The following is a 20,165-nucleotide window of genomic DNA, read 5'->3' on the forward strand; positions in this document are numbered from 1 at the left end:
ACTCCAGTACAGTTTTGACAGGAACAGGAATTATTCTAGTATAGAATACTAGCAACTATTTAGAAATCCATAAAGACCAGGAAGAACCAGTACTTTTACCAGCATTTCTTAAGGGCCAGCACCAGAATAAAAAGCATATCCATCATACATAGCCACAGACTTAAGGCTGTAGCTGTAATCTTTAAATAATGCATCACCCAAAACAGTTATTTTTCCAGAAAGGGTTTTAAGTATATGCACACTATTATAATAGATTAATGTAGTATGTACCAACTGCATTTTTTTCACATTTACTTCTTTCCATATTGGAGGAAGAGCTCATAACACCAATCTTATTCTCACACCTATGCTTTAAGAAATAATTCCAATTAGTTCAAAGTTAGTTGTGCAAATATGCTCAGTCTCTGTGCAGTATTTTGGCAGCTCTGGAAGTTGGCAGCTTTTGGAAGTCCAAGATTAACAATTCAGTATACATTTTAACTGATGAGCAGTAAATAAGACTGGCGCCTACACATTTAAAAAGTAAATATAAACTACTTCCTTGCAGTGAATAAGCAGCTTGCTGAATAAAGAGATAGGATGCAACACGGTAATAAACAGTTTGCAGATATTCAAGATATTTTAATGTCCTCCATTCAATTTATGGGGGGAGTAGTTTCTGTTCCATATCAGATGTCCTTAAGAGACTATTGAAGGTAAATCTGAAAAATAAATAAATAAATAAATAAATAAAATGGCCTCAGAAGGGCAGTCTGGTTACCCTCAAATTCTCTCTCATGAGATTGTAGGCTAGTGAGACCTGCATTGTAACAACAGACTGAATCCCATCTGCATAGACTGTATTTTATTCCTTCTCATTATCACAATTCTTTATCCCTTCTAGCTCTGACTGTAGTAGTTACATGGGTAAGTGCAAGTTATGGTGGAGGGGAAAGATTTTTATTCACAGTTCACAACTCTAAGTAGTATTATAACATATTCTGGGAAGCAGGCAGTAATGTTTTCCGGAAGTTTTCCCGATCTGTATTTACACCACACAAAGCACGTACTTGTTTAAAGTTGCCAGAACACAACTTACTGGTTCCCAGAATATTAGGCCAAAGGCTGCAGTAAGCACATTGCTCCTGGTACACACGACCTTACTTCTGTCTTCCCTTCCTCCTTGCAAACTTTAGTTTTTCAGAAAAGTATATTGCTGCATCCATTTCTCTTTTTGAATCTCCTCTTTAACAACTTTCCAATAATAATGATACACAGAGGAAGGGCTTCTTATTCAGAATTCTCTCTCTAAATTATCAGGTTGATCAAGATTTTATAATTCTGAGGGAAGTAAACGAGAAAGTTTCCAGAAGTTCAGTATACTAAAATTTACCTGGCTCAACCCTAATGAGAGAAAGTTTCAGCTGGATTAAGGTCATAAAATATATTTCAAAATTGCCATTTACAAGTATGATTATACAACTCCAGGGCAGACGGCATACCTGGTATGCTATTTAAATACCTCCACAGGAATGAGTTTCCTGTTCATCCTTTTACATACTAGATGGCTGAAATCAGTGACTCAAAGTAGTAACAGGTCTAGCATACAAACCTATTAGAAGAGTTTATAAAAATTTCCTAACTCCACTTTTTCATGGTTTTTCTACTAGTTTGTACACTGACTGTTGATTTACTGTAGCACTGCTCACTACCATACCTAGAGACGTTACAGCCACCTTCTGCTGAAAAGTCTTCAAAAGCCCTCTTGTCATACTTAACTGAGATCGAACAAAACTTTTTAAACTTTTTAATAGCAAAAATATTTAAATGATTTGTGAAAGCAACATACAGCTTAAAAACCTCATGCACACCGATATATGTACTAGGCAGCATGTATTCTCACACCAGTAAAACACAGCTGTGAGAAAAATACCACTCTAAACCCTAGATTATTCCAGTTAACTTTTATGGTCACAACACTAACAGAGATAGTGAAGCCATCATTTTATGTGTAAAGTAAATTAAACATCTGTCATCTTTCAATCATTTTATTTTGGTACTTTTAAATATGTTTTAATACAACAAAGATATAAAACAATATATTAATTCAATCTGAGTTTAGAATCAAACAATATTTACTTATTTACAGTACTTGCTTTAAACTTCACTGGCAAACCTTCTAGCCATTAAGTAATACTATTTTCTCTGTCAGAGCAAAATTGAAGTAACTACTCAGCATGACAAGTCCTGTTTCTGCATCCCTATTATGTTAAGTACCATATACAATGCAGTTTGTGGTTACTTGCATTTGACAAAATTTCTCTTGACAAAACTGAATTGAAAAAGACAGCAAAACCAAGTTACAGGTAGTCTTCAACTACATAGTCACTGGACTGACATGTCAGGTTATTGTGCTCCACATTTATCATCTTAAATTCTTATATGCCTATTACAAACTGGCTTTAAAAATGTGCACATCACTGAATTATGTACATAATGCTCACTGCAACTTTCTTTAAATAGAAACAGTAAGTATGCAGGAAACTACTATATGGAAAGTTCAGACTTCATATTTTAGTGTTCAAAAGGCTAGGAGTTTTGGGGATATCCGTAACACAATGAGAAAGACATCTGCACATTCATTCCAAAGTACTTTTTCTTTTTTCCTACAAGAAATACCATTTCAATGTCAAACAGTGACATATCAAAGAGGCATGAGAAAGAGTAAACTGTATTAATCATCACTGGTCTAACAATTAATCCTTGTTTCATAGTCTACATGTGCAAAACAATTCAGAGGGCAAGCGGCTCACTGCTAGGATTTCTGCCAAATAAATTTCCTACTTAAAGATTATGGTGTTTTTTGTAGTTATAGGTCAAGTTTGCATAAAGGAATCCTACATTATTAAAACAAACAAACCAACCAACAAAAATAGAAAAGTAATACTGCTTGTAAATTCCAGCCAACTTTTCAGTAGAAACTACACCGACTAGACAGAATAAAATACTATTTGTCAGAGTCATTATAGGCGACTTTTCTTTTGTTACACATGCTTCACATCCACAAAACCTACCTTTTGTCCAAGACATCTGCTATTTGTACAAATGCACATTTAACGATTACATTTCAGCTCCACAATACTTTAGATGCTTAAAACCCCCAGTGGACTTTAGCATACCAAAAAAACCTAGCTAAATAGTAATGGACAAGTGTAGCACTGAAGTATGCAAACAGTGCTTAATTAAAAAAAAAAAAAGATTCTGTTACAAAAGACTTGTTTTGACATCTCAGTTCAACCCTTCCCTCTTTCCCTTAGATATTATTTTTGGCACTACACGAGACACCACATATAGATAGCCATACAGAAAAGGTGATTATAGGAACCTGCACTTTTATGTTTGTTGAAGGATTTCAAGTACTTTTTAATAATGTTATTTAACATGCTTACATCAAAAAACTTTTTCAAATCATTTAACCAACTCTGGCTTCTTAGTACACCTAGCTATCAATTCTATTTTATTGTATTTTTTATTAAGAGTTGTTCTCTCACAAGAGTATGTAAATGTTGGTAACTTCTTTTAAATTCTACTGGAATGTTTTCTTCTAGGGCAGATGTGAAAAAACGAACAGGGAAAACAAAATAAACTGACATTTTCTATTCCCATTACTTATCAGTATGCACCTCTTACACAGCACACACCTCATCTAATCCAAGGAAATGCTTAAACTAAAATGGTAACCCTCACTAAAGCCAGAATATTTAGTTACTTGCTTAAAGTTAAGCTTATAATTTGCTGTACCACAAGCAATACACTTACAGGATCCAATTCTTGTTAGTCTTGGACATTTGAAAATTTCAGGCCTATCTACATTTTCATACTGTCACTTGGTATTAGTGTTACCTTGTTTACCAGAGGACATTAAAATAATTAACATATATGGAAGCTTTCTATATCATTATTCAAGAACAGCTGGAGGAACCTTGCTTAAAGATGCTTTCACAAGCTTTTATTAGTAATTGTAGTTTATTAAAAACACTTATATGGAAACCTTACATCTGTACGCAGGTACAGTATCACAGCACCACTAGTTTCACTGACTGCTTAATGGATCTTACAGAGAGGAAAAACTAAAGGCAAAATGTTCAGGAAAATTATTCTAAAAAGGTATGTCATAAGGTACAAGAAAAAAAAAGACAGAGAAGTGGCTGTACCTATCACCATCAGGTCGGTGCATACATATATGTATTTTTACACACTACCTCCAAGCAGACAGACTTTTCTACTTGATTAGTTTATGCACTTCATAGTCTTGAGTCACACTGTTAGACGCCTGTACCTGCTGACACAACGCAGCAATTCATTCATTTCTCTGAATTCAGATGTGTGCACTCCCACGGACCATGGAAGATGACTGCATACAACAGATGCAGCAGGTTGAAGGAGAGCAAAGAGACTGGTGCGCCAACATAAGGGAGAAGGACAACGCTGAAGATATTTAGCATTAAATCCAAGGCCCAACAATGCTCTGCTGCCTTTACTTAAAAAGGCTTGTCAGCAGCAGCAAAGCAGCAAAATGCTTTTAAACCACTGACTCTTCTGAAAGGAGGTACGGAATTTTAAGCCTGTCAGTCATTTGCAATTTGTTTCCATCTCATTAACAAGAAATCTTACATTATCAGATTTTCAGATCAACTGTGATCTTTTAGCATTTGAAATCAGATTTTCTTTTATCATTATTATTTATTATTCTTTTTTCTTTTTCCTCTTGGGTCTTTACAGACAGACAACACTAATTTCCAAAACAGAAAAGCTCAATTATCCTGACAATGTTTTAACCCACTTTAATTCTCACAAGAACTACCTCTTTATATTACTCTCATACGCAGATATCTAGCAGCAAGTGAAACGGCACAGAAGAACAAGCTTTCATTAAAAAACACTGATAGTCGACACTGATTTAAAACATAGATTTACTTAAAATAATTTGAAAAAAAATAAATTAGAACAACAAAAAAAGAAGCCTTATGTTTCAAAGTATGTGAACTTCACTAAAAAAAAATATTGAAATGGTAGCTTTACTTTACGTAAACATTGTTACACTGTGCCGTACTTGGAAATTCTCCTGTATGCCTAAGTTGCAAAATATTTTTTTTCAGTTTAGACACAGCTATGCTGGTCAGTACTGACATGTTTCTTTTTAGAATGAAGAGCTATGTAAGTTTAATTGCATATCCCTCCACATGTCAGAACTCAGAATACAACCCCCTGCATATCCTGACAACAGAAGTTTTCCTAGAGTTTAAAAAACAGAATTTGTAACTGTGTGCATCGTGAAGGCAAATATAAATTAACAAATAGAGCTCTGATTATAAAGTCTCAAGAGGAATGTTCAAATTGCCTTTCGGAAATCAGAAAGGTAAGGACAGCGAGTGAACAGTCTTTAAGTCTTTGAGTATTTTCTCCTTTTCTTCCCCCTTAAGTGCAAGAACACTCCCCCAGCTTGGATGGCAAGAGCCACTACACTATAGCAGATTGAACAATATAGTAATATACTTGGAATTTTGCTAAAAATTGGAATGTTACAAATATAAAGTATGCAGAATAGTACAATGTGTGTGCGCTCAATACAGCTGGCAGAGACTCTTTAAGATGCACAATTCCTCTGTGGTATAGGAGCTAAATGAAGTTACAAAAGTAATATAGTATGAAGAGTGCATGACAGTCAAGTTAGTACAATCCAGGTTTATAAAAGGAACACAACATAGACAACTGCAAAATTCCTCCAGAGGGATCCTTCTCTATTCAAGCTTAAGTACATTGTGGTCATCAAGTCAGCCTGTACCAAGCCAGAAAATGCTTCATGCAACTTTCCAAGGCTGACTTAGGCTATGACTTTTGCTCATACTACCTATTCTGAAATTGTAACAACAAATTAAAAAGGCTACACCATTTTTACAATTTGCACCTTTTACCTATCCATTTTCATTTAGCATAAATCTCATTTCAAGCCTCTACAGCCAACATTAGTATTGTCCCCTTACAAAACACTGCATAAGAGGTCACTGCCTATGATCCTTGCTTATGCATTAGGGAGTGTGTTGTTTGTTTTTAAACAACCAGAAGTCAACTGTTTATGGTACTTCTATCTTTCAGCGTAATAAATGAAGAATTTAAATTAAGAACTAGTCTTTTTCTCTTTTTCATGTTGTTAGAAGAACATATACTGTGTGTATATATATATATATACAAATATACTGTGTATATATATCCAGAGATATTCACCATATTGTTGACATCAGAGTGCTAAAACATACATCAATATGAGCAGTATTTCCAAAACTCACTATTATTACTTTTCCTGAAAGAATTACTACATGCATTTTCCCCATCCATTTATGGGACAGTAAGATATGTGAAGATAACTGTTCTGTTCCGCCAATGTTAAAGAGCTGCTCCTAAAAAGCATGCATAGGGCTGGGTACAAAGCAATTAAAACCACACAGAAAAAATATGTTGTGGCTTTAAACACACTAAAGCTAAATTAATATTACTTTCAGTGGATGCAGCATTTACTTTAACTCATTTATTTAAAACAAAAGGGAAAACTTTCAAGTGCAGAACAACCATATAGACAGTTGATAGACTGGACTAAATAACCTTTCATCAAAAAAAAGAAAAACACGACATCATTCTATAGCCACAAGGCAGACTTTCATTTTTGGCAATCCGTACGTAGACCATTTATATTGTCAATTATACTTTAAGACTTACTATTAACAGTTAAGAGACTCTTTTAGCAAGGAACTGTATTGCTTTCCTCATTATGACACTACTCCTCAATCTTTAAGTATACGCAGAGTTTGTTTCAAGAATTAAATTTATGAATGTTTTAAAAGGAAGTCATTGTAAGGTTCTAATTTTTTAGTCAGTGTACATAAAGGCTGGCATGTCAGGTAAAGGTGATTAACTGAACCTGCAAAGGGTATATTATATTCAGTACAAGCACACATTTGAAGTGACTTGAAGTTACTTAAACATTCACACAGAACGTTACTATTCTGGTTTGTAGTTATGATTCACTGATTGCCTCTACCAGTCCCCATGTTGTCTTCCATTAAAACAGGAACAAAACACATCCCTGCAGAGTGTGGCAACCCCATTCTATGGCTAAGAATCTAAGAAGCAAGACAAGGAGGCAGTGGCCATGGAGTGAAAACTGTTACTTCATGTCCCCTCCAGCTAGCCTTGTAGGGTCTTAGTCATAACAGTGCATAAAAATCTGAACTGACATTCACACTCTTCAGCCAATCAGTCTTTTCATTATCGTAGGTTTTGAGAATGGCCAGCAGTACTCATTGGGAACAGTACCATTAACATTGCATTCAAAAAAAGAAAACATTGGAAACCAGATCCTTGCTCTTCTACTCTGCTGATATGCTCTAGTATTAGCCAATGTGTGGTAATATAAAAAGAGTCTTGTAGTGATGTAAAAGGCAATGAAGACATCAATAGAGTAATGTTCATGTGCAGCCAAAATGAAGAAGATTCCAAAGAGGTTCAGGACCCAGGATAAGGTGTGCAAGAAGTTCCAGCTCCTTGGCGTATCTAGGAGAAAACAGAAAGGGACTGACCTAGAGTGTCTCAAATCGCTGGGCTGAAAAGTGCACAGTTGACAATAAAAAAGTAGAAAACAATTAAATTCCCTTTTTTTTTTTTTTTTTTTTTTTTTTTACAAATATAAAGTTTCTTGTAAATATATGAAGTTCTCTGAGTTACTTCTATAGCAGGAAGCATTTCACGAACCAGACAGGATATACAATTCAATCCAGGACTAAACCGAGCAAGTTTATGTGCAGTTTTTTCCATCCAAAATGTGATGAAATTATTGTCTTTGTCAGGAAGTTTTGTTTACATTCACACATCCAATAAATTTAGTAAGAACAAGTTACAAATGTCAACCACTTTATTACTGCTTTACCAATACAGCTGCTACAATTCTTTTTCTGGATTAACACAGCATCCTAAAGTTCTCTAGGACCATGGAAATCAGAATTTTGTCCCATTGGCTTTTGTTAATGAAAATCACGCCTTTTACATGTATAGGGGGAAATATTACAAAGTATACATTATTCTGTTATTCCAGTCATTTGATCAAACGTGAACTCAGGCTAATTACCTTAGCTTGCTATATAATGTATTAAATAACACCTAATATTTACAGAAGAACTCTGTTTCATATAGTCTCACTTATGAGATTTCCTATTTTGGATCTGCGGATTATACTAAAGGTAAATAAACCTAGACTGGGATTTTGTCTGATGGGTCACTGGCAGACACATAGGTAGCAGAAAATCATTAATACCTTCCCTAGTATTATTCCCTAGTAGCTAGTTACAAAGCCTTTCTGATTTCCTGGCTCACTTTACTTGTTTTTTCCCATGTGCCCTATTTACCCTCCCATTAATTTACATGGTTCTGCTCCTTTCCTGTCTGCAAGTTAACTGCCACAAACCTGAGAAAAAGCCCATGATCTGAATTTGTTAATTTAATATTACTCAACATGACTTTGGCTGAGGGCAAGCAGCAGAGAATACTTAAGGACATTTAAGTATTTACACTCTTGCACCTGTGGTTGACAGCAAACAGTACAAATTCTTAATACTTAAGGACATTCAAGTATTGACACTGTGTACTTACATTCTGTGACAAAGAAGTTGAGCATGGTCAGGACAACAGTGTGGCCACTGAACATATAATCGCCACACGTATGTACTCCAGTCAGAGTCATTCCAAAGCCACTCCATATTGCAAATGCCCGTTGGAGTTTTGCCCAAACATTGCCGTACAACTAAAAGACAGTAACATTAACCTTTAGTAAGTTCCTCCCCAGCCCAAACAATACACCCTTGAAGTTATACCACAGACAACTCGAAATTAGCTGTCTAGCACTACGTATGTTTAGTAGCATCAATCATTTTGTGTCTTTTATTAAAATACACGTTTGCACACCTGTGGATTTTATTGTGGCAGTCAGTCCCATTAGTAACTACAATTACTACCTCTGATTAATCCTGGCATTTAGAACAAGTATTTTGTTGCAAGTCATTTTCATACGAAGTCTGCCACCTTTTTTTTTCTTCCCCCAAATGAATTCTACCTCCCAATGTGTCACTGGGAATCTTCCAGTATTCAGCTCAAACTTCTTCCAACTAAAAGATCCCATGTTCTATGGAATTATTTCTTCTTAGACGGGGTGAAATACTTTGTTCAAAACAAAGCATCCAACAAGACAAAGTGATTATTCCACTTTCATCTTGTCTTTGTTAAGTCAGTGTCTTAAGTGCTTATTTCTCTGATGTATTCTCTTCAGGTTATATTGTGAAATATTCTGAATGCCCCCTGCCTCCCTTCACCAAGTCACCATCTCCTTCCCAATGCAGCACGTGTTTCTAAGACCCCTAAGACCCCTATGCATACATGCACAATAGCAACTAATAAAGTTAGGGATGGAGGGGAAGAGAAGAGCAACGTGCTATTCTAACAAATACACACCTAGCATGATGGTCACAGTAATCGTAACCATAACTTAAATAAAATTTAAAAATATGTATTTTTTTAAAAAAAAGAAATCGTGAGAAAGAATTTAAAGCATTTTAAGTTTTTACCTTTCCAGTACACTGCAAGTGCTGGCCTGGCACAGAAAGTGAGGTAACAAACATTGTAACGCAACGCAGTAAGAATACTGTCCCCATGAGGCTGCACAGCCTTCGCAGAAGTATAGATCTGGGAAAAAATATATAGCAACTGACAGTAAGAATACTAATATATGGTATTTATACATACATATTACTCTGTAATGTTTATAACTCCACATTCTTGATTAAATCATCCCCATACTCCATTTCAACAATAATATAAGTTTATGAGTTTCTTACTAACTGTAGAGTCTTAATTAGTCCTGATAAATTCTTTTTAAGTCCTTCCTCTAAATCAAGGTACCACTTAATTTGAATGTATATATACACTGTACCTGTGTTTGTGAAGCAGAAGAACCAATAGCCAAATGTAGCAAAGAATTACACCACATACTTCAGTCATAGCAAAAGCCCATGGTATCCTTGGGACACTAAGAAAAAAAAAAAGAGGATGTTAACCTAAAATACAAATACAAAGGCTGGATTTTTTCTTTCTAGTCTCAGTAGTTAGAAAAAAGCATATAAGGTTCTAACTACAAAATGAACTTTCGTTAATCTCACAATAGTTTATACTACAATCAAAATTATCAATAGACTGAATTAAATAGAATTAATTTTTAATTACATTATCTCCTTTCTAATAATGTACTTTCAGGAAACATTTACACAGAATTCACTAAGTGAAAGAAAATCTCTAGTTTGTTCTCTTAATTTACATGTGATTTACTAATACGATGTTCCTTTACCATTGTTTCCCAACAATCTTCAATCTGACACAAACTTGCACATCAATTATACTGCTTATTCTTATAAGAATGCCATGTCAACACAATGAAATGCTGCACAACTTTAAGTCATAAATACCTGTAAGGAAGCAGAACTACACAGGAAAGTATTAGGAAAAGTATAAACTACTTTTGAAGTTAGATTTCGGTAATAATCACTGTATGAAAACAGCTTAGCCTTGCTTGTCAAGATTTAATACTTCCTTGCGTGCACTAGCTACAATTTTCACCCTGCAACTTCACCAAAATACAGACTGACAGTTTTCAGGAGAGGCTGTTTCTAATAGTTGTATTCTCTTTGATACAAAGGGCTAGCAAAGCATTGCTCGAATGCTAGATTTGTAGTAATCCTCTTGCATTGTTTGGTGGCTTGCTGCTGTCTGATCTCCTCCATATCCTTCCACCGAGTATTGTGGAATTTGTCCTGGGAACAAAATCCAGCAATGACATAGTTCTCATTCTCTCTCCCCTCCATCACTTTGTTTGATTAGGTCCACCCTTGCTGAGCTATATCTAAATTTATGGGGGATTCTGCACTCTACGTTGAAAGATTAGGCCCCTATTGATTTCATGAAAACCATTAATGAAAATGGAAATCATTGGCAAGAATAAAAAGACCGTGACTTTAGACAGTTTATCTTGTCTTTTGGAACTCTCCAGGCCATAAATTCTCCATGGTGCAAGTGAACTTCCTCAAATGGAGCATTTATCTCCTACTGAATTTCTCATCACTGACTAGAATTTCACCTCTGGCGTTGTGCATCTTTTCTGACTGAAGCGGAATATATTCTTTAACACTAAAAAAGGCACAGGCACTGTTTAAGGCATTAAAGTGTTTTTGTACACAGATACTCTATGGTTTGTAAAGAAGCTGGCGTATTCAGTATGCTTCAGTTTCCCTAAATCATTTTCAGCAAGTTGACATCAAGGAGACAACATATATACAGTATCAATGCTATCCCCGTTCAATTTCATCACCATTGGCACTTTGTTTACCAACTTTCCCAAAGCATAGTGCATCCCTTCTCCAGATCTTCAGCTATCTGTGGGCTGCCAGGACTGTGAAAAAACTTAATTCTTAAGACCAAAATACTTCTTCATCAAAAGTCTTCCTATGTGAAGAATGTTATGCTTCACAGCAGCATCTGAATTTCAGAAAAAGTATATGTCTGCTTACCTATGAGAGCTGACCATCATCCTTTTTACTAGAATGAGAAGATGGAAGAATTAATTCCTGTGTTGTGATTCGCTAAAGATGTAGAATTGAATGCAAATGGGGTAAAATAAGAGATTACCTTCCCCTGAGAAGATCAAATCCCTACATCTAACAGAAGCACATTTCAGTCTTAGCAGAGGGTTTACTACACTCATTACAATTTTGCAGAGACATTTTCAAGAGCATAAGAAATGTTAAGAATGAAGAAAAAGCAGCCTATACTTTAAACATGGTTTTATTGTTTTGTTTTTTAAAAAATAAGAATCTTACCTATCTAGAAATATGTCTGGTAGAGGTGGATACGTTTGCATGTCAGGTACTCGTTCGTGTACTATAACCATAACAAATGATGTAAAGCCGAACACTATGAAGACATATACACAACTCAAAACTGTTTTCCAGTACTCTGGGTCCAGTCTCCTCGTGGAGTGTTTGTTTTTGCCATTTGCATATTGATATTGATCACCATTCAAGTCAGTAATTGGCCCATCATAGTCCCGAGGTACTTCACCATTACAAAACCAATCTGCACCCTGCAGCGAACCAACAGTAGTGCACGCTGTGCCAATGTGACTATCGCTGTTGTAACCCAGCTCTTCTAGGACATCGATATGTTGTTTCTGTAGCTTGCGTATGGACAACATTAGCCTTTTGATATCCCCCAGGACTTTGATTTCCAATGGAGGGGATCGTAAATCGTATTCTGTAAGTGTCAGCAATGTAATTCCATCTAGCCTGTGTCTATTGCACAAAATATCCACATATTCACAGAAGCCTTCTTCCTTCAGCCACTTGGCCACGTTCTTGGTCGTCCAACGTCGAATGCAAAGCTGGTTATTGCCTGCCATCATCCTTCTCTATCCACCAATAAAATTGACCTGTTAGATATTGGAGAAAGAGAGAAGACCTCAATGTTTAATGAAGATTACTGAAACATCAGTGTCTTTTGTGCGTCTTTAGATGCTTAATTATGCAAAGATGTTTTATGTAAGAGCCAGCCAAAAACCAGACATATGATTTATTAGGTAAGTAATACAAAAATAGTTTAAGCACTTCAAGTCCAGCAAAACTGAAGTAAGTTTATCTAACTTGATCCCCAATAGAAATTTAAAGCCACCTAGAAGCAGAATATTTCCTAGATGTGCCCAGTCTTTTATTCTTTTGTTAAAAAAGAAATTCTGAATTTGTGAATTATGCTAGGCAACGAAGAACAAAGATTACCCTGTTTAAATAGTAGCTTAATCATTAGTCTTTTCTGCTGTTTGCAGTTCAGAACTAAACAAGAAAGTATAGCCAGCAACTATGTAAAACTGAACTAAGAGATAAAAAATAGCACATTACAGGTCCAACATATTCCACTGATTTAAAATTCATCCAGAAGCTTTGGCAGCATGACACCCCCCCCCACCCCCCAAGTAAACCTAAGACAAGGTATCTACAGTCATACTGACTTGGGATATCTTCATTGTATGTTAACGGTGCAGTCGTCATACTTACATACATCTGTTTGATCTGCATACTTCAGATAAATGATTTGCAGTATCATCTTTACTTCTTGCTGCTTGTTTTAAAAAGGCACTGTATCTATTGTTAGAAGTAGCACTTATAATTACTGGGTGCAACTTTTTCTTCACCATACATCTAATAGGACCGTCCTACTTTCTTCTATAACACAGAACATTTGACATGTCCATCAAGATTTCCCATCAGTACAAAAGATATAGGTTAGAAGAAAAATGGCAGCACAACTCAAAGTTGCCCTACTAAAAGAACTGAGGGAGTGGTACCTCTGACGATATTCCCTCTGCAGCTGTTTGCATGTAAATAGCATGTATGTAATGCAGATTTGATTTCTCAAAACTCCACATACAGTCAATATGTACATAAGCTTTAATACCTTTATTTAAACAGCTGCTGAAACATCCACAAACAATTACTAGTCTTCGCCACATCTATATTCTTCCTTCTCCATGTAAGAGCATATTTGTTCATTTCTGTTATCTTACTACTTTTGAAAATATTGCTCAAAACAACTATAACACAGCTATTACAAAAGAAATTATGACAATTTGCAATTAATGATCAGTTAATTGACCTTTTTGTACTTTTCTTTTTAATCTTAGTCACGTAAAAAAAAACAAAACAAAACAAAAAAAAACAACGTAACACTTAAGTTGCTCATCTGGATTTCCAGCTTCAACTAGAAATGCAGATGAACTGCAAACGTTTGCTATCTCAGTGTTTTTTACAAAACTGTAGTCATCACAAGTTTTCTAAAAGCAGTGAATTTAGACTTACCAAAATGTACTCAACTCACTGATCTGTCTTCTAACCAAAGCAACTTCTGAGAGCAAAGGCAAGAAACTTTCTTTACCCTATCAGAACTCCGTTCATTTGAACAAACCAGTATGAGTCAAGAATCCTAACACCAACCCACTGTTTCTTCATATGGCATTCCAGAACTTATAAATGAATGAATAAATACATCTGCCCTCGTGTAACATGCAGTAAAAGTGACCTTGCAACACTGAGGAAGCATACCCCAAAACTTCAAAGGTCATTACTGAATAGAGTGGACCTGGGAGAAAGTCTGCATCAGCTTAAGATGCACCTGATAGGACCTGTTCCTGCTTTTAAATGCTACCAAAGAAAAGACATTCAGCCAACTGCAAAAGACAAAGATCACAAAAGAAACAAGCACTTAAAGCACAAACTTCACCATTCCACACAGCTCACAGCTAACTTCATCTTAAGAGCAACAGGTTAAGTTCAGCTTTAATGCGAGGGTATTTTCTTTAAACCCAGAAGCAGCACTCTCCTTCAGACTACCCATTCAATGCCACTTTTGTAGTTTACATAGTAAAAAACACTTTTTCTTAGCACTTAATTTTAGCACCTGGAATACAATACAGATCTCTATGCCCAACTGCTACTATTCAGTTTTGAAGCTTACTAAAAGTGTGAATTTACAGGACAGAAACAGAAATATTCTATACTTACAATAATCAAAAGCCTTAATTTTTTTCCATGCCTTTTATGCAATTTCTTTATCCCAATATGTTAACTTGGACTCCGATACAGATTCCATTTATGCTTCATAACATTTCCAACACTAGCCACCTGAGATTCAAGACTGATCGACGCAACAGAAGAGAGCAAGTCACCTAGACGACTGTACTTGCCTTTTGGAAGAAAACAGCACTAAGAGCTACTTTGCCTTCTACGTTACTGGTTTTATCTCCGAAACCAAATAATGGAACGCGTGAATAACGTGGACCAAGTATAGAATGAAGTGTCAGAGGGCAAAATATACTTTTCCCCTGACATCAGCAACGTCTGCAGCTAGCTGGTTGATTACTTTTCTGTTACTTTATATTTAGTCAGCCCATCAGCAGTACATAACATGTGTTCCATTTCCCCTTTTCTTTCTCCAGCCTTTCAATTAACAGCATGGATACAACCGAATATGAACTATTCCATGCGCTCAATATGCGTCTGTGTAAGGAGTCTTTTTATTTTATTTTACAAAAAAAAGGTACTTTATAAGTCATGAATATTTCTACAGTTTGGTTAGGGCAGTTTGAAAAACAAGTTGCCTCTGCAAGGCTAGGCATACCCTAGCTATTTTTTCCAATATATTTTTCCTAGATTTTCCCTGGATTTTCCTAGATTTTCCATATTTAAATATATATCTCTCTCAAAATTAATATCCAAAGTTCTATCATGTTTTCCTCTATTGAATTACTACCCGTCAACCATCACGCCCATAACTTCTCCAGCTTATGGGCACTGAGTCACTACCCTGAAGTACCAACGTGGAAAGTCAAATATTACCCCTACGATAGTGAAGGGAAAATAGCACTGCCATTATACCAACATCGAGCAGTAGTCCTGTTACAGGAACGTCCCATCATAGAAACAAAGCTCGCTTACACCAGAATCATAACTGAGGGGTTAGATGAGACTCTGGCTGTGCCTGCAGCAGGGCTAATGGGATACCGAGCGAGTTGGCCCCAGACACGCATACCAAGCTACCAGCATCCTTGCTGCTCCACAATTTGACCATATGTACAAGGCAGGGCCCGTGGCTCTCCTTGCTGACATGCTTCAGGATTTTATTTCCCCAGCTAGGTTCAATTCTTGCCATCCTTGAGAGTAATTTTAGGAAGGATGCTGAAGAACTATCAGATCTCACGTGACGTAACCTACATTTCTCTGTAGGAGGTTTCAGGCTGCAGTTTGCGTATAGGCAACTCCAGCTCAGTCCCTCCTTCACCAGGTCAGCTGGCCAAGGAGCACAGCACCTCACACCTTGGGTGAAAAGTTTTCCTGTACAAAGTCTGCTAGCTTGCAATGCGGGCGTGACACAGGTTTGAGGCGTTGGCTGTGCTGCTGCACAAAAACACCATACACAGAAGCGTACGCTGAACCAGCCTGCAATAGTAAGGCTACTGTCTGGCACACCAACTGAAGAATGCTGTGCTGGAAACAGCACTGCCTTGTCATGCACCACAAGTCTCAGGAACCCCACTGCTTGCATCAGCAGCTCATCACCTGCTCTTCTTGAAAACTCCAAATTCTTCAGTGCTTATTTAAAGCAAACAGCACCAAAAGTTTTATAGCCATATAGCATGCATTAGTGCAGTGATTTGATCCTTACCTTGTAAATGTCACTACATACAGTCTATCTTGTAAACAATGAGAGAAAAAGAAAACTTGCAAAAACAGGACATGATTTTTCTTTTTTTTTTTTTTATACAATACCTAGATACCATGTGATATATAAAACTGATCAAGCATGGCACAATGCCCACTGTAAGACTGAAAAATTGGATACTTCCCTGAAGCAAGCCTACATTAATTTCAAGTGCAGCAATATTACTGTAAAACTTTCGTTCGGTTTTACTTAGTGACTTTGCTGTTAGAATTGCTTCATAAACATTTCTATTAAGTGACATTGTCAGCAGTATTGTAACTGTACTCAAAGGTCTTAATGATATTTATGAAAGTAAGATAAGAAATCTTAAAGTAAAACTTGTTTAGCTTTTTCTAAGTATTAGATTTTAAATCATATAGGAAGATGTGTTTTCCGAGAATTATTCAGTGAAGCGCTGCATTGTGGAAAATAAAGAATTGATACTGTGAAATCAAAGATTAGCTCCATATGCTTAGAAGAGCCCTTCTGACAGAATGCCTCCATGCAAAACTGACAGCAGCTATTACAGAAAATCCTGAAAGCTAAACATATTTGTCTTGAGAACCACTAAGAGTGATTACACACTGCAGCAAGCTGAACAGAACATACACCGCTCCTTGACTGTTACACCTCATTAAACCAAATGGGTTGTACTACACTCAAATGAACACTAAAAGCAGCTCAACTGTTGATCTACTAACCAGCGAACAAGACATTTTTTATCCTACCACCATAATTCAAGGCACACACAAGTGATTTTTAAGCAACCGATCAAGTACTCCCCCACTTATCACAGAATGTAATTCACAGTATTCCATTAATGTTTGTACAAGACCTCGTACATTTCACATTCTAAATGTCAAATGTCAAGTATTTCTTCCTCCAACTTCAAGAAATCTTGCATCCATCTGGTAACAGAACATTTGCTGCTCTTTACCCTTAGACAACTTACCAGCAAAACACCTCAGGTGTACTGTTTTCCCCTTTTACCTCTTCCTTTTCTTCTCACACCCCCATTTTCAGATGAGAACAGGGGATGACACGAACAATCCTTCCACCTACCAGAACATCTGAAGTGAAGCCATGTTTGTTCTTACTCCTGACAATGACTTACAAACTGATCTTTTTAAGTCTTGAGAAAATCTAAGCCTTCTTCGTTTTAAACGCATTAATACACACAAGAAATAAGAAACTTTTACAAGTTATGTGATCATCATTAAACATCTACAACGGCTCAGGGATCCCAAACAGATGAGGGGGCAGCAATGCTGAGGCTCTGTACAAGGAGAAGCGACCATACAGAACCCGAATGGTTGCGGCTCCAGGACCGAGCTGTCCTTTTAACCGTGTATTTCTGGGAAGAAAACAAAACAGAGCAACAGAAACAGAATCCCCCAAAGCAAGACACCGTTAAATTTGTGCTCGCTGCAAACCTGCAGGACGCCTCCTCCACCGAGCAGCGCTCCCGCATCCCAGTCCCACCACGCTTCGCAAGGAGCCTCCTGCCAGCGGTGCGCACCTCACCGTGCCCCGGCCCCTCCGGCCCGCTCCCCTTTCCCCCGTACGGCGCAAACACCAGGGCACCGCAGGAACCTCCTCCCCTCCGGCCGCCACCGGGACCCCCACCCCAGAAACAGCCACCCCGGAGAAAGGCAGGGAAGGGACGGGAGGCACGGTGCGGGGACACGACCAGCACCCCGCTCGGCCCTCGCTCACCCACCAGCGCTAAGTGGCAGTGCCGCAGCGCCCGGCCCCGGGACGATGGCGGCTCCTGGGCGCCCTCCCTCCCTCCGGCGGCGGCGGCCGCGGCCCCCGCAGTCTCCCCATCACCCGCACGGAAGCGGCGGCGGCGCGGGAGGCGGAAAGGGCGGAGCGGGGCGGTGGCGGCATCCGGGGGGGCATCGGGCGGCAGGCCCAGGGCATGCCTCTGCTGCTGCCGAGGAGCTCCCTCACAGCGCCCGGGTCCGGCCAGGGGAAGGTGCCAGAGGCACTGAGGGGCGACCTCGGCTCCTGGGGGCCGTGAAAGGAGCCGGGAAGGTGGTGGAGGCGGGCAGCGCTTCTCAGAGCGGGCCAAACCTTCCTCTGGCCGAACAGCTGAGCTGACGAGAAATGCAGCTTGTTGCTTGTCTAATAACAGAACGTGTCTAAATCCACGAGAGGGTGCAAAATATTCTGTGAGAATGCACATTAGTATATGTTTTTACCCAGTACAGTCTGTCTCTCACAGGGAAGTACCTTAGTAGGGCCTGGATGGGAGAAAAATGGAAGCTTTTCACCACACTAAACAGAATTGTCACCAACTTTTTAATCCACACGAAACAGAATTGCCATCGACTTTTTAATGAAGCTTATAAACATACAGTTATAACATTCAAAGAAAAAAACATACTTGAATAGTCCATGAAAATACCCCCCCCCCCCCTTCCTTTGAAGGCATACATGTGGAAAATACAGCTGAGAAGACTTGCAGGACCCTTACAAAGCTTTATTTCTATATAAATAAACTCTTCCAAAACATTTCTCTCTTCAGAAGCACGATTTTTGCACAATTATTCTTCTCTGATGTCTGCAGAGGAAATAAATCTGAAAGCCAGCAGCTGGCTGACAGCACTCAAGTGTTTCTCCAAGGTGATCTGGAGCACAGATGTGAACAGCACAAGTGACTTATGAAAGCCTCACCCGCACACTGTAACTGCAGGTGCTCCACAACCTATAAATAATACAAATGGAAGGGATAGAAGGGGACAGACAAATTAGAACTAAGTGACTCCAGAAATAAATTTATTTTGTCTATCAGCTGGCTGTGTTAGCAGTCAGGCCTTTGCAGCAGCAGCCTGAAGAACATACAGAAATTTCTGTATCGATGATGTAATTGCTATGAGGTCCAATACAAGTCTCCTAAATTGTTGCTTCCTTTGAAGTAAAAAAGCTCAGGTGCCAGTAACTTCATTACGTTAATAAGCCTAGCCTTTTCAGAGAATTTGGCCTCATACTCTTTTGAGAGGAAAAAGGGGATCTTTTGCAATCCCTATGCCTGTGCAATCACAGTGAAACAAAAGGAAATTTTGCATTTCAAAATGCTTCACAGCTACATCAAGTTGTCAAGTCACTGAGCAGTCTAATGCAGCTGCCCAAGATTGTACAGTCTCAGCTGTAATGGAACATATCCATTTTAAATAGATGAAGCACTGGGTAGGCAGAATAGACACCAGCTGTAAGAACTTCTGCTCATTATTATGTTGCCCTGATACTGGTTCAAAGATGCTTCTTCGAGCTGTCCGTTCCACCTAGCTTTTATTTTTTACGTGAAACAATGTGTTTCTTCCCAAATGAGTGCTGAAGTTTGAGAGAACATTCCTCCTTCTTTGCCAAGATCTAGTAGCCTCTGCAATCATTGTAAGAAGGAGACGCTGTATCTGTCCTCTCGATGTTCCTTTTCTTTCCCTCCACACAAATTAGATGAAAAACTGACAAGTCCAAATCCACCAGTGACCTGTAGATCACATAAGCATGAATCTGAAAAACAAACAGACAAAAAAAAAAATAATCAAACAGTCCTGAAGATAAGCCGTTAATAAAGCAGGTTGAAAGTCAAAGCAATTTTGCTTACTCCAAGTCCCCATTCAAAGTGTATTCAAAATTGCTAGCAGTCATCCTTTTTTATGGGAGGTGACAGGAAAGTGCTGCTTTATTCAGAGTACTCTGACTTTTTTTTTCTCCTCCTTTTTAAAAATGTAAGTATTCACTAGAATCCACAAGCTCATTGGATTGCATAAAGGAAACAAAAAGTG

The 20,165-nt window shown here is 37.9% G+C and overlaps 1 protein-coding gene across 1 annotated transcript; it reads right to left on the reverse strand.

Annotated features, from left to right (window-relative positions):
• Positions 1–6,795: 6,795 nt before the first annotated feature.
• On the reverse strand, positions 6,796–18,243 carry SAMD8 (sterile alpha motif domain containing 8). Its single transcript, XM_035537362.2, has 6 exons — positions 18,095–18,243; positions 11,949–12,556; positions 10,013–10,108; positions 9,648–9,765; positions 8,680–8,830; positions 6,796–7,587 (listed from the first exon to the last, which is right to left on the reverse strand). The coding sequence occupies exons 2-6, from the start codon at positions 12,527–12,529 to the stop codon at positions 7,283–7,285; spliced, it is 1,251 nt and encodes a 416-aa protein (XP_035393255.1). The 5' UTR covers positions 12,530–12,556; positions 18,095–18,243; the 3' UTR covers positions 6,796–7,282.
• Between the last annotated feature and the right edge of the window lie 1,922 nt (positions 18,244–20,165).

The sequence above is a fragment of the Cygnus atratus genome, chromosome 7 (assembly GCF_013377495.2).
Source record: "Cygnus atratus isolate AKBS03 ecotype Queensland, Australia chromosome 7, CAtr_DNAZoo_HiC_assembly, whole genome shotgun sequence".
In the NCBI taxonomy this organism is placed as follows: domain Eukaryota; kingdom Metazoa; phylum Chordata; class Aves; order Anseriformes; family Anatidae; genus Cygnus; species Cygnus atratus.

Coding starts and splice junctions, on each gene's coding strand:
- SAMD8 (XM_035537362.2), bottom strand. CDS start 12,529: ATGATGGCAGGCAATAACCAGCTTTGCATTCGACGTTGGACGACCAAG. Junction 9,766..10,012: donor CTTCTGCTTCACAAACACAG/GTACAGTGTATA, acceptor ATTTTTTCCCAG/ATCTATACTTCTGCGAAGGC. Junction 7,588..8,679: donor CAACTTCTTTGTCACAGAAT/GTAAGTACACAG, acceptor GTTTTCTCCTAG/ATACGCCAAGGAGCTGGAAC.